Consider the following 15280-nt stretch of genomic DNA (forward strand, 5'->3'; position numbering starts at 1 on the left):
AGAAGTTAGGGGGACAGAAAGAGAAAAAGAAAGACGCGGAGTGGAAGGACCGAGAGACGCGCAAAGCGGCAGACCGCATCAAAACGATCAATCCTCCCGGACTCGAGCTCATGCGCAGCCAGGATGACACAGTGCGCCTCAACAAGTTTGATGCGGCGTTTCTAGTCACAGTTGGGATTACTTTGGACACTTGGTGAGTTTGCGCCCCGCTGTAAACACTGACGTGTGCATTTTTTTTTATTGTTTTGCTTCACTGCGTTGGACGGACGGAGTGGGTTTTTCGCCGCGTCCCTCCCTCCCCCCGTCGGGTGGATTTGAGAGAAATGAGTGAGAGGAGGCGATCTGCCGCAGCTCTGAGCTCTAGAGCCCACGCTTTTTCCGTGGAAGCCCTGATCGGCTCCAACAAGAAGAGGAAGCTCCGGGGCTGGGAGGAGAAGGAACTGGAGTTGTCCATGGAGAGCCTCGCCACGGACGGAGAGGACCCGGCGCACTGTCTGGATATGGACCCGGGTCAGTGCTGCAGACGTGCACCACACCGCTCAAATGTCCGGATCTCCGTTATATCACTGCAGCTCAAAGCAAAACCACGAGTCCCGAGTCAAAACATGGCTCCACTGTCAGTGACCCAACCCAAGACAGGGCATGTAGCTGAGAGCTCCATGCGAGTCGTTCTTCTCTCCTCTGCTCAGTGACTCCGCTCTGCTGCAGCACACAGGAGAGTTTCACTGTAGTAGATGTAGCTTATAAACCTGATGGGTGCAGGCCTGCAGAGAGAGTCAGTCCTGCTGCTCCACTCTCAGGAATATGACGCATTACATCAGGAAAATTCACCCAAAGGAGCAAAAACAAATCAAACTATCAAAACAGGTTAAAGCAGGTTTTAGGACTGAAGTGATTAGATGTGCGTTTTTGTCATGGCGGGTTGGTTTGTCCAGGTTTTGACTCCGGACTGGTGGATCACACTGTGTGATGTAAGTGACATCAAAATACTTTAATGAGTCAAAGCGTGAAGTTGTGTTGCTGTTTGGAGGCTGTTTGCTCTCAGCGCAGATCTGGCTGCAGGCCCGCAGGGAGGCCTCGGCTCTCTGCACGGTGCACTGACATCCAGAAAATCTCCAAACAGGGTGAATTAGTTTTTCCTCTGCTGAGAAATAAACCCCGGCCTCGTGCAAAACTGCAATCAGAGTACACGTGCAATAAAAGCGTCCGTTTGCGCCAAACGCAGAATATAAGTGTTTTCCAGGCGCACAGAGAAGCTCTGAAGCAAAAGTTAAGAGTTGATCATTCATGGAAAATGTGTGATCAGTTTAAAGATGTAATGTAAGAATCCAACAACCATCCAACCACCAGGGAAAATGTTAATAAATTAAACACAGCAGAACAGTGGAAATACACGGCGTGTGTAAAAAATAATCACATAAAATAATTATAATGATGAAATAAAGAGAAAGGCATAATGAGGATTTTTAAATGAACGTGTAGCAGAAGAATTTACCAGTGGTTTAAATCAGGATTTAAAAAATCTAATATTTTGTTGTATCAGCAGTTTTTTTAAATTGTAGTTTCTTTATAACAAACACACGATAAAACAGATTTTTTTTTTTTTTTTTGCAACAACTACAATTTTTATTTGAACAATTAATTAATATTTTTTGTCAACTTTTTTAATTCATGGCTCATTTCCAGCAACTTAAAAAACATGAAATATTCTGACGTGTCTTTCATCTCAAACCTGTTTGGAGATGAGCTGATCACACGGAGACGAACCTGCTGCGCCGCTGAGGAAGAACTTAAAGTGACTTTTAACCTGGAAGCTTCGCCTCGAGTTTGAGCCTCAGATTAAAAAAAAATCATACAGTTCAAGGTAATTCAGGCCAAATAATGTATAAGTCACTGTTGAATGAATTTAGCCTTCTTGCAGAATTTGAGATTTGGTGAAAATGAATTATCTCCGCGAGGCTCATGGATCCAGAAGAGGCCCTCCTTTAATTATTGAATATTTGATTTTGCTCGAAATATAGAAATCACATTATTTTACATGAGCATCGCAGCTCGTTAAATCTCTTTAGAAATGTAGAACCAGGAGGAGATGAAGCTCTCCCACCTCCGCCCGCTGCTCACACAGTCTGAGGCCGACGCCGAGTCCCGGTGCCTGCCGCCGTCTGACCTCCGGGGCGCAGCGCCTTTACGCACGGGACTCCTCTCGGTGTGAAGCTGCTGCCAGTGACTGAAGGGCAAAACCTAAAAAAATATGAGAAGAGAAGTAAATCAGTGAGAGGGAGGATCTGAGCAGAGATGGTTTGTCCTATATATTCTCATGGGAAGGTTGTTGTTTTTGCTGATATTAAAGTATATGTCTGCGCTGCGGTTAAATGAGGGAGGTGAAACCAAACGTTGATTTCTCTGCTGCCAGCGGCGAACAGCGTGTTTTAAACGGTCAAAGTTAATCAACAGAAATGAACCGTACACGTCATTAAAGGGCCATGACGTGATTTTTCTCATCTTTTTTTGATTCCGTGGGGAAGAAACGTTTCTTTGTTCATCTTCTCCCTGATTTTGTTCCGGGTAATTTCAGGGTTGGTGACTGAATGAATAACCCAGTTCCCGGTCCTCGACCCCCGCCCCACCCCCCCACCCTGGTCCCGCTCATTAGCAGGCGGGTTGTTGGCAGGTTCAGCGGGTCCTGCTCGGGTCCCAAAGCCTCCGCTTTGGCGCGTCGGGCGGCGGTGACCGAGAACAGCGAGTCTCTGTGGTCAGATTATGTGGTTTAGAGGAATCCTTAACGGAGTGATTTTATTTTTACTCAACTCCAGGCGAGGCTGGAAGCCGGCTGGTCGTATAACACGTTTATTAGCCTCAAAGACAAGGGCAGGACTGAGAAACGCACAGACTCCGACACAGGCTCGCATTTAACAGTCTGCTCAACAGCTTCGTTTGCACAGAAAAAAAGTAGATTTGTTAGACCTCACAAAACTCCTACAACCACATCTCCCTAATATTTAAGACAACAATTAACAGGTTAAACTACATCTAGTATAACTTCAACCTTTAATGCCATTTATCAAAGGCCTGAGCCTTCACAAGGTGACACTTTGCGCTTTTACGCACAGATTACGCACAGAACTAATCAAGATTACTATATAATAAATGACCTGCACACTGCTGCTTCCTCTCAGTGTTCCTGTGCAGGCTGATAAAAGAGATGTGTGTGTGATTGAAGTTTTTACTGCTCCATCAGTGAGGAAACAGGTGCTCTCACTGTGTGGACCGGGTTATTCAGTGATTTCATGGTTGCTACTGTCCTCTTGAGAAATCTGCTGCAACCTCATTAAATGTATCAACTCCATAAACATAATCTTTTCTATGCAGTGGCCATATAATAACTAAAATTACACGTGTTAACCCCTTAAACCTTTGACACCCCCCACGAACTTCCCCTTAAGAATCTATGAAAAGGGGAAAAAATCCACATTGTACAACAGCATGTTACACAGAATACTGCGCTTGAGAGGCGTCACTCAATGTACGTGGTGTGTCCCTTTTTATTCAGATATTCAAATCTAAAATGAGACATTTTTTAATTTTTTTGAAAAATTGCAAATGATAATAATAATAATAATGATAATTTTATACAAGTTTCTGGAACATATTTAATGTGTCTGGAAAATGTTGTGTTCAAAAAGTTTGGAGAGATGGAAACACAACCAGGTTTAAGAGGTTGACGCTCTTTATTAGAGAAAATGAAATATTCTAAATCAAGTAAATCAATTAACTACATGTCAGACTAATCATAACCTCGTTATCCCATCATTTTCTCATGTAGATGTGTAACACGTAACATCTGTCTGCAGCTTCCAGTTTAAAAACTCATCCTCAGCATCAGTAAAATATCTCCTCACAAGAAACATCTGGTGTCAAAACACATATTTTTTAATCTCTGAATGAAAAACATAAATTTGCTCCCCAATTAAAAATGGTTACATCTTGATAGAGCATGAATTTTATACATAAAAGTTCTCAAACCTCCAGATCAACAAACATCTGTCTACTCTGACTTAAAGCTTCTTTATAACGTCGTTAGAAGCTCTTCCTCCCTCTGTGGCCTCATATTTACATTAAATATATTTATGCATTAGATGCATTTTAAACAAACACTCTGACTGAGGCTGATGTGCATGTGCTGCATGTGGACCGTGGCACAGAGGACTATTTGATGCACGGCACTGACTTGATTAAATTCAGACCAATTAGTGGCCTGCTATGGATGTCAGCCTCACTTTAATGAGGCCGGCCATGGTCTGATTGGGAGCCCTTAACCACAAGACACAGGCCCCAAGTGTGTGTGTGTGTGTGTGAGTGTGTGTGAGTGTGTGAAGCTAACCACAGCAGATATCAGAGCAGCGTTCTGCTGAGTGGGCAGATTTTTGATGATCAGTAAATGTCAGGTTTTATTCATTCAGCTTAAAAAGCTTTCATGTAGGAACGAACTCGATCCTGTCACACCGACCGAAAAATATTTTCCTGTTTTGTAATTTTTAATTTTTTAATTTTAATTTTTTACAATTTTATTCTCAGTGTTTGAACTTTGGCTTCAGGCCTGATGTTTGACTCTATGAACACAGACCTGTGTGTGTGTGTGTGTGTGTGTGACTGGTGTGTGACTGGTGTGTGACTGGTGAGTGGCGGAGGACAGGTCCTTCAGCCTGATGACAGGGCGGCCAGGCGGAGTCGTCAGGCTCCTGCTTGGCTGGTGTTTCCCTCCTCTGCATCTCGGAGGCGTTCCTGCCAAATTATCTCATTTAATCAGGCTGGAATGAGCCGGTTTCCTCCGAACTTCTCCGTCTCACACACATACATCCACTTTTAGACGCCGACAGTCGATACAGCGCTGCAGAGTATTCAAGCAGCTTTCAGTGTCGATACCAGAAATATCACATTTTCTCATATTGTGTCAAATCTTCTTCCTGTCACACGGGAAAAGTATTTAGCATTCAGCAAATCTGACATTTGCAAATGATGAACTATTTACAATTACTGAACATTCAGTGCCAGGAAATTAAATGTCATTGCAGATCAGAAATATATTTTGCACAAAACTGTCTTGCTGATATTTGATCAAAGCCTGATATTGATAAAATTATACAACACTGTTAAATCTAGTTTATGGCACCAGAACTTTGTTTCTGCTCAAACAGCTTGATGCTGAGATGGTCAGAGCTTTGTTGGGTTGCCAGAGCAGCATCAAATGTTTTGCACGACTCAGGAATATAGAAGCACGTTACGAAAACAGAGGCGTAAAACAGGGCTGCAATATTCATCCAAAGAACATGTGTGCTGTATATGTGTATAAACTTTCTGTCAAGGATTCAGCACATTCCCCAGATCAGTCAGATACCTCTGGTCTCTATGAGATCCTCAAATGAAATGTCTTATTGACCCTGTTTGGAGATCACATTACACCAGTGCAGAGTTGTAGTCGTGATTTTTGTGTGAGCGGGTTTTGGAGCCGTCCATCTCTGTCCTCTTCCTTTAACACCAGCAGTGTGTGTAATACGTATCTGTATAGAAAGTGAGGGGCTGACTGAGTGTGTGAACAGTTAAAAAGCAGCGGATGAGGAGAGTAATCGTGTGTGACAGTCCTCTGTTGCTGCAGTGACATTAAGGATCTCCCAAGAAGATGATGGAAAGTGTCTCTCTGTCTTATTGTGGTCATTACATCCCTCCACTCCCCGTCCTCCTCTTCTCTTCTCTTCTCTTCTCTTCTCTTCTCCTCTCCTCTCCTCTCCTCTCCTCTCCTCTCCTCTCCTCTCCTCTGCTCTTCCTATCTCCATCTCTCCTTTCCAGCCGGGGGTTGGCTCGGCTCGGGCTGCGGCGGTTTTTTCGCCTGGGACGCTGTCCAGTCTCCCAGCAGCTCTGAATTTGCATAACCATATTTGTGTGCCCTTAGTCTGCCAAGTCAACCTCCTTGTGTCAGAGCCCTCAATAAATAATACATTATTAGATTCTTTTTTTTTTTTTGGGTGGTGGTGGAGGAGGAGGAGGAGGAGGGGGTGGAGGACATTCAGCTATAAACTATTTCTGAGAAAAGTGAAATAAGAGCTTGCATGTGTTGATCTTATGAGAGTTAGATCTGGGTAAAGTGCAGCTCCGAGGTGTCGAGCATTAAAGATTTTTACATCCCAGCTGGAAAAACGATGATACATTTTTATATTTAACCCAAAAAGGTTTTAATTTTATTTTGAAATAACATCACACAAGTGTTGAGTAACATTTAAGGGTCACAGTCAAGAGGAATAAATCTGAGAAATTCTGCATTTCTCTTTTAAAGTGGAAAGAGATCCTGATGTTTAAAGATGCTGTTATTAAGTGACAAAAAGCTGCTTGGATTTTGAACCTGGTGTAATTTGTAATTTCCTGTTTCACCTGGAAGAAATGCTTCATGTATTGTAGTTTTTGAGATTAATTAACACAGTGAAGAGATCAGGGGAAAATGTATGTAAAGAAAATCATCTGGTGCATTTTGATGCTGCAAACTCAGCATTTACAGGAGTCAGGCAGGACTGTGGATGGTGCAGGTTTGTCAGGTGTTCCTGTTATTTTGTCCACCCCTGCCACTTGTGCTGTTGGTTTGAAATCAAGTGAATGAAGGCTGAGGTCATGCTGGTTGGTGTCTGGGACTTTGAGGCTCAGGAGGATGGAAACCTCTCCTGTAGGTCTGGATTTGTTTCAGGGTGGAGGGAAGGTTTTTATCTGCTCTAACATTGAAACCGTGTTGATGACTCTGACTGGTCAGTCTGTAAAACTCGGTCCAGAAGGAGCACTTGAGGGGAAACTTCATTTGCACAACGTCTCCCTTCGGGATTCTTCATTGTGTGGCCCAATTTAAAATTAATATTTTCTACATCGCATTTCAAAAGGCTTCACGCAGCATTTATTCTGCTTTTGACATCAGCCCAGAAACTCCATGACGAGCTGAGCCAGCGAGCCAACTCGGCCGCTTCTCTCCAGGCTGCAGACGGCAGGTGATTTGGAGTCAGCGGAGAGAACCGCTGCGCCTCCTCACCGCGCCAAGTTTCCTGCGTAAAGCCTAAAGCTTATTAATTCCACTGTTTCAGAGCCGCCTCCTCATCATCTTCCTCATTTTCCCCTCAGACTCGGAGGCGAGTCCCGGCTCGGACGGAGAGGGTCTGGCCGAGAGGACGTCGTGCTCCTTTGGCTCACCCGCCGACCTGGCCCCCGGCCCCTGTGACCCGTCGCCCCCGGCCTCCATGGAGGAGATCCAGGTGGAGCTGCAGTGCGCAGACCTGTGGAAGCGCTTCCACGACATCGGCACGGAGATGATCATCACCAAGGCGGGCAGGTAGGCCGGACACACACACACACACACACTCACACACACACACACTGTCAGCTGCTGAAAGTATCCCAGAAGGTTTACATGCAACTCTATGGTGGATTTATGGCGCAGACAGACTGCGTCAAATGTGCGTAAAAGGCGATTTGCGTTTTTTTTCCCATTATATGGAAAAAACAAAGGTGAGTTCATTATCAGTTTTATTATGAGTTATTTATTAAAATTAATTTCTTATCAGGGAAGATTATAACAGCTCAGACTCAAGTCATTCATTAAAACATTTATCAAATATGCGCATTTTAAAATCTGCAGAAGCAGCGACCCGCAAACACACTCACAGTAATGCGTCACTTTAAAGAAACACAGTTCAGTTAGAGCAGAGCACACACACTACACACTCACTCACACTCACACTCACACACACACACACACACACAAACACACACACACACACACACACACACACACACACACACACACACACACACACACACACACACGCACCTCTGAGCTCTGTTTGGAGGGTGTTAATGTGTTGCACATGCAGGCCGCTCCGCGGCGTTCAGGCCTTCATGAGGCGGCAGGTTATTCCTGATGTCGGGGAACCGGGAGAGCTGGTTCTAATTAATCTCTCTCTAACGTGTTCCGGCTTTTCTCGCTCTCTCGGGCCAACAGTCCAACCCCGGAGCAAGCGGCAGGAGTTTGACCTGCGAATCCTGCAGGAAGAACCTTTTCCCCCGCGGTCTGCTCCGCTGCCTGCGCCCGCGGATTGCCGCACATTTCCACTGACATCTCCCCCCGTGTTCACATCAGATCGTGCTTAATGTTGCTTCAGCCTTCAGGCAAATTTCCTCCTTAACAAGTTTAATCAAGTGAATAAACGTCGCGGCTGAACTGAGATAATTCTTTATATTTCCAACAACAGTTTTTCTTGTATGAAAATATTTATTGGATGAAGAGATTCTCGGCTGTTGGAACTGATTCAAGACTGATGACAAAAGTGACACTTGTTGCTTAATAATGAGGAGAAAATGTAGTTTAGGTACCTGATACTTGATACATTTATTTTGTATTTTTATTGTAATTATTTTTTCCTATTAAAATGGTTCAGCTGTGCTTCGTCCGGGCTGCAACGCGTTTTTAGATGCGGACTGTTTTTTCTCTCAGGATGGTGCAGCACGTCAGACTGTCAGACTTTACAGACCCAGAATAATTTTATTAAAGGCTATAATTTTTACTTTAGCAGAAGACGTGTCTGTTTCTTGTGAGTAAAATGTTTTAGTTGCTGTTTCGTTCTGTAGCGGAACTTTTAAAAGCAGAGTTTTGTTTTCTCCATATGAAACATGAAGCAGTTCCTCAGCTCTTCCTCTTCAGAGTCTCTAATGTCGCCCTCCTCCTCCTCCTCCTCCTCCTCCTCCTCCTCCTCCTACACACAGTCCATGTACAGTTATAGACTATACTTGGCTGCTTTTATGAATTGGGTTAAATTGGTAATCAGCTCATAAACAGAGCAACAATCAGTTTGCGCTGAGGCGGAGTGAAGCCGGACACGACCGTCGCCGTGTGTATTTCACGGCCTGCGCGTAATAAGGCCATAAATCCAGAGGAGAAGGGAAGCAAGAAAACAGCCCTCTTCTCTCATTAGCCGGCCCCGGATTTACGACCTCCAAATGAAAAGGGAAAAATGCAGCGTTTGAAGTGCAAAACGAGGAATTAAGTTGAAATGTCTCCCTCTCCATGTACAGACCGTTATTTAATATAAGTGCCGCTTTTTCCCCCCTTTTTTCTTTTTAGATTGTTTTTTTTTTCATGAGGTTTGAATCAGTTTAAACCTCAAGCTTCAGTCCGCAGCTTCAAAACGAGCTGGTCCCTAAAAATAGTTTAATGATAAAAAATACATTTCTGCCTCTTTATAATAATTAAGATTTACAATTTGACTTTTTAAATCATTTTGCTAAAATAAGAACTAAAACAGCAGAATAATCCTAAACTGCTGGACTGCAAAGGTCAGAGGTCACAGTGACATGATGACGTGGGGGCAAGTGTTTCACTCCACTATAAAATTATAGAAATGTTCAAAGGAGAGATTTGTCTCTTAATGAATCAACAGGTTATTTTATATTGTATAAATGAAAGGAGTCCGGAGTGATGTCAGAGATCAGATAAAGGCTCAGATTCAATATAATGATGTTGGAGAAGCTTTTGAAATAAATGTGATTTTTATATTAAATAAATGTGAAAACTGTAATTTCTCAAAATACAGAACCCTGATTGACCAAAAGCTGCATCTCCTCTCATTCAACGCTGGTAAATGTGCCGGAAGGAGATGACGGATGTCAGCAAGTCCTCTGTGAGAGGAGTCGCCATCAGTGTGAAACCTGCACACTAAAAAAAAAATAATAATACACCTAAAGATAAAGACTGACAGAACCTACAGTATTTTCAACAGTTTTAAAACACTTCAAACATATATTTTTTCCTCATTTCAGTGATTAAAGACAGAGTGAGCAGAGATTTCTCCACAAGTAGAAAAAAAGCAAAGTTTTATATGTGAAAGCAGCTCGTATCTAAAAAAAAAAAGTGAAATCTCACCGGTTTGAGTTTATATCCAGAGAAGAAGACACAGTTGCAGATTTGTCATTCACTCTTATGATTATGTAACGGATGTTACAGTCTGACCGGAGGCTTCGACTGCACACACACTTTCAATAATCACTATTTCATCATAATAAAAATCAGTTGATTTCAGCAGCGTTGTGGCGCTCCTGTTTTGTTTTTTATCAGGCTGTAACAGCGGTAGTGTTAGGAATTTATTTTGTGATTCAGAGTCTTTAAAGACCTTTAGATTATGGAAGTATATTCATCTGCCATTAATCCTAGTTTAAATACATTTGAATACATGTAGGAGGTGTCGGCATGTTAAGGGTGGGGACATGCACTAACTGGAGCACCACACGCTTCTTCCTCCCTCTCAGATCAGTGAGTTGGAGAAATAATTATTTTTGCCCCATAAACTTTTTTATTTTCATGTTTTTTTTTTTTTCCTTTAGTTTTCATTTCTCTGCATTTTTGTGTAAGTCATTATCAAATTCCTGATTGTGACAACAAGGGAAACATTTGCTTCAATAAAAATGATTGACCTCAGGTTCCTCCCTGACCACAGCTGCAGATAAGCAACATGAAATCAGATGTCTGTTCATGCTTTTTAAAGTCTCCTAAATTAATTAAACACAGTTCGAATGTGTTTTGTGGGTCGATCGGCCGCGTAGCAGCTGCTGACGCTGACAGAGTGTCAGCAGCTGACAGAGCTCATCAGTCTGGTTTTTGGACACTTGTATTTTAAAAAATGCTAGTCATCTCTTTTCTTAATTTACCACAGAAGGAAAAGGACAGAAACGAGTGTTTGCTCCATCAGATTTCTCAGTATGTGTGTGTATGTGTCTTTTCTTTTTCTTCAGGAGGATGTTTCCTGCCATGCGGGTGAAGATCGCAGGTCTGGACCCTCATCAGCAGTATTACATCGCCATGGACATTGTGCCTGTGGACAACAAGAGATACAGGTACTTTCCTCACACACAGACACATGAATGGAAGTGATTGACGGGTAAAACATCAGACACACTTTGTGTACGCTCTTTTCCATTTTACTTGCCTTAAAAATGCAGAAATATTCCCCAGAGCTTCTCTACCAAACTGCTGTTGAACAGAAATGATTTAATTCTTTGGGTTTCAGTGGGGAATTTAATGTCCTATGACGGTTTAAACGCTGTTTTAGAGCCACAACATGAATTAAACTGAAGCAGAAACGCTGAGTAATTGGATTCTTCTCATCAGCGTGAAAAAATGTGAAGTGCGCGGACGCTGCACATCGGCACAAACAGACACCGCAGTCTGAAAATAGCGGTATCGGCCTTCAGAAGTCCTTTTAATGAATGCACAGCTGTACACAATAAGCACATGCACGGTCATATCTGCATGTGCAAATGCATGAGCAAGCCTGCTGCAGCTGGACACACAACTGTATTTTCCTGGATGATTCTCAAATGTCAGGGCGAGCACAAGCATCTTGACCTAGTTGGATTGTTCTCATCTTCATGGCATCTCTCATGTCAGAGCCGTGTGTAACAGGATTTGGACCGAGCGGAGATATTTCCAGCCCTTTGTCATCTTTCACATTTCTCATAACTGCTGTGTTTTTCTCGGCAAACGCAGTGAAAGCAGTTACTTCCATCATTTGCATCCGTGAAGTGAAGCGAAAGTGATTAAAGTGTGCATGCGCTGGAGGAGAGCTCGTATATGATGGATCTCTCTGGATATGCAATAAGACTGATATCCTGGCCCACGGTACTGAGGCCTGAAGTCGGAGCCAGAGAGAGGAGATTGAAATGTATTCATCATCTCACTGGCCAAGCTGCAGAGCCAGAGCCTGCCTGCAAAATAGGATAACTCTCAACATTCAGGTCTAATGACGGAAATGAGGGGAAAAAAAAAAAAACGGGTGGAGATGGAAAGAAAATCTGCGATGCTGCACACGTACCTGCTGCTGCCGTAGAGTTTTACAGGGTTACTTTTATGGCTCAGTATCATCTTTTCAGGTGTTACGACGGAAATGAGGAAGTGAGACGCGGATGATGGGAAAAATGTGTGAGGTTTACCGGTGTATCGGCCCGTTCGTGTATGGCTTTATGGATGCTGACGCAGATACAGGCTGTTACTGTGCGTGATGAAGTGATAATGTGGCAAATAACCCAGAGTCTGCCTCGTTTCATTTAAAAGAGTCTGACCAGTCAGGGCTTCTAAAAGCTGAAGCTGGTGCTTTTTTTTTTTTTTTTTTTTATGTCTCAAAGCTGCCACTCGACAGTTTCTTCTGTTAGAATTGAGGATTTCAGCCTCAGAAAGAGGAAACCATCACAGGACGCTGACGCAGACAGATGAGGCTCATTTAGAAAAAGGTGGGAACCGTTAACCTGAAAGGATAAGACCGGCCATATTCTATATTTTCATTATCGTCAATAAATCACATGAAAAGACCAAAACTAATAATGTGTCAGACCGTAAACAATCCGACTTCCTGACCTGTACTTCCCTAAAACAGCTGGGCACTGTAGTGACTCAAACATCAGTAAATAGTGCAATAGTTGGGGACTATTTTCCCCTGCGGAGTAACACACATTTGGTGTTGTATTGAGTGTCTTAGGCAGCAGGACGGTGAATGTGGGTGTGATTAGAAAAAAAAAAAGAAGAAGAAAACAAAAGAACTACATTTCCCATGTTCATCATAATGAAGGAATGATGTTTTAGTTTTTGGACAACAATGGAGCGAGAGCACAGAGGAATAAGAAAACTATAGAATCACCTGACAGATACTCGTTATTTAATTACTTCACAGACGAATGGAACCTGCTATTATCTCCACATCTGATTTACAACATAAACACAACCATGAACGATTTCTGATGCTGGTTTACAACTTTAAACAAGCAGTAAAACAAGCCTAAACTTTATATGACGAATGACCTGGAATACTATTTCAAATTTGAATAAATCCTCATTTTAAATACGTTTAAATACATTTTTGTCATTTAAATTACGCAGACATTATGGGAGTAAAACTGCATCTTCTTGCCGTGAAGCGTTTCTTTCATTGTTGCAACATCACTCTGTGCTGCTGTCGTTTAATGGTGAGAAAGTGTTAACAGCTCTTTAAGGCTATTACAAGTCCAGGACACGTAAAACCTTTGAGAGGGGAGAATAAATTTACACTTTCTCTGAAATCTGAAATTCAAATGAATAAACAGCATCCAAGAGTGAAGCCAAATCACACCTGGTCCATCAAACTATCCCTGAAGATACTAAAGATTCATGTCTCTAAACACGAGTTCAGCTGAGTCGTGTGCGGCTTCTCAGTTGTGTATCAAATGCATCAGCAACGTTTTAAAGGCCTGCACGGCCTCTCCTGGCAGCTGCTGAGCATATTTTAAAGTTCAATGACATAAAACATGTTTACAGGGAGTTAGTGCTGTTTTCGTGCGTTGCTATGCGAGAGTGAATATTTGATTAAAGACCGAGGGTGCCGCAAAAATATTCCCTCCCTCTGCAAAACAAAACGTCTCAGAAGGAAACAGAGAAAAGGCTCGTTTCCCCCCCGTCGGATTTTATTTATGACAAGAAACAGGTTCGTCAGAAAGAAATTAAAGACACAAGTGATTAATGAGAATAAAGCGACCTCTGCGATGTGTGTGTTTGATCGGAGCTCCCTGCGTCTGTCCTTTAGTATCGTTGTTTATTAATGTAAAGTTTTCCAGCAGAGCGTAGCAGACGTTCTGCCCTGCCGCCTCTCCACGCTCTCCCACCAGCGAACCAAGACATCATGGAGGATTTTTAGAGGCCAGAAGATCTTGTAAAATTAAATAGGATTTTCTTCCTGGCTGGGGAATTTACCACAGGGCTTTGCAAACTGAGCTGGGAGCTGTCACTGGAGTGTCTCACAGTCCTGGAGAGTTTGGGGTCTGGAAATAAGGTCTTTATTGGAATCGACTTGCTTTACTTGGGCTCCCTGCCCCTCTGTAGGAACGTCTCATTGGTACTGCGCTCATTAAATCTCCATATATTACAGCCCTTTTATGTGGACAGTCACTTGGTTTGCTCTGAGCTCCAGCCGCTGAACGCTGGAGGCTGCCTGGCTCCTCAAACATACCTCATTCTTTCAGCTGTGTCAGAGCAGTTCTGCTTTAACACACACACACACACACACACACACACACACGCACACACACACACACACGCACACACACACACACACGCACACACACACACACACGCACACACACACACACACGCACACACACACACACACGCACACACACACACACACGCACACACACACACACACGCACACACACACACACACACACACACACACAATTAGAAACATGCTCAAAACTGATAAAACACACACAAAGTTATGTTTTGTTATGTACTTTAATCTGATCTGATTTTGTGAGGACATTTGGCACTCAAGTCCAGAAAAAGAGGAACACACACACACACACACACACAGGCATTAATGTTGCCATACATGTGAGCACAGTGACTGAATGCAATACAGTCATTACCCAAACCCCTGTCTCCAACTTAACCCGAACCAAAGCCTGGATCTGATCTTAAACCCAGCTTGGATCAACTTTATCTAAACCGAAACCTAACGTTAATATAATTCGACCCTGACACTGACTCATCTTTGTTAGTGTGCGCACTTGATCCTCATGAATATAGAAATAAAAACACACATACTGATACCTTGGCACAATTAGAAAAACATGTTTTAAGGGATAAAACACACACAAACACATCATCTCTGTGAGGGATGTAGCTATACTTGTGAGGACAGTCATTCATCACAAACCAAACCCAAGCTGTTAACCCTTAACTACCTTTCCCCCAACCTAAACATAACTAAAGCATTAACCATAACCAAAAAATACAAAGCCTAATCTTAAACAGTCCCTCTGTCAAAGGCCCAAAATGTCATAATTTTCCTATATTTGTCAGGACACGTGGTTTTAATGACTATAAATAAACAGGTTAATGAACAGGTAATCTTAATTTAATTTTAAAATGACCCTGTGCACATGTGAAGATTTGCAAAATGTTGTCACGTGTTATTTTTGTGCAGCCACTTGGTCCTCGTAAGAATAGAAACAAAGAGCCCATAGTGGTATCCATACACAATTAGAGGCGTATTATAAAGTAAAACACCCAAAGACATCTTTGTTACTGCTTGTGAGAACGTTGAATGCATTGGATTACATTCACCTGATCTAAACCCTAAACCCACGTGGTTAACCCTTCACTAACTTTAAACTAACCCAAATATAATATTAAATCAAAATGTGATCCTACAAACACTGATTCTAATCTTAGTGT

General features: G+C 42.7%; 1 protein-coding gene across 1 annotated transcript in view; it reads left to right on the plus strand.

Annotated features, from left to right (window-relative positions):
* The first annotated feature begins 323 nt into the window (after window positions 1–323).
* Window positions 324–15280, plus strand: part of tbx15 (T-box 15) — a 35699-nt gene continuing 20742 nt past the window's right edge. Inside the window, exons 1-3 of the mRNA XM_022741086.1 lie at window positions 324–510; window positions 7153–7360; window positions 10813–10914. Of these exons, the coding sequence (XP_022596807.1) occupies window positions 324–510; window positions 7153–7360; window positions 10813–10914 (497 nt within the window). The remainder of the gene's footprint in view (window positions 511–7152; window positions 7361–10812; window positions 10915–15280) is intronic.

The sequence above is a fragment of the Seriola dumerili genome, unplaced genomic scaffold (assembly GCF_002260705.1).
Source record: "Seriola dumerili isolate Sdu_G_001 unplaced genomic scaffold, Sdu_1.0 BDQW01000052.1, whole genome shotgun sequence".
NCBI lineage: Eukaryota > Metazoa > Chordata > Actinopteri > Carangiformes > Carangidae > Seriola > Seriola dumerili.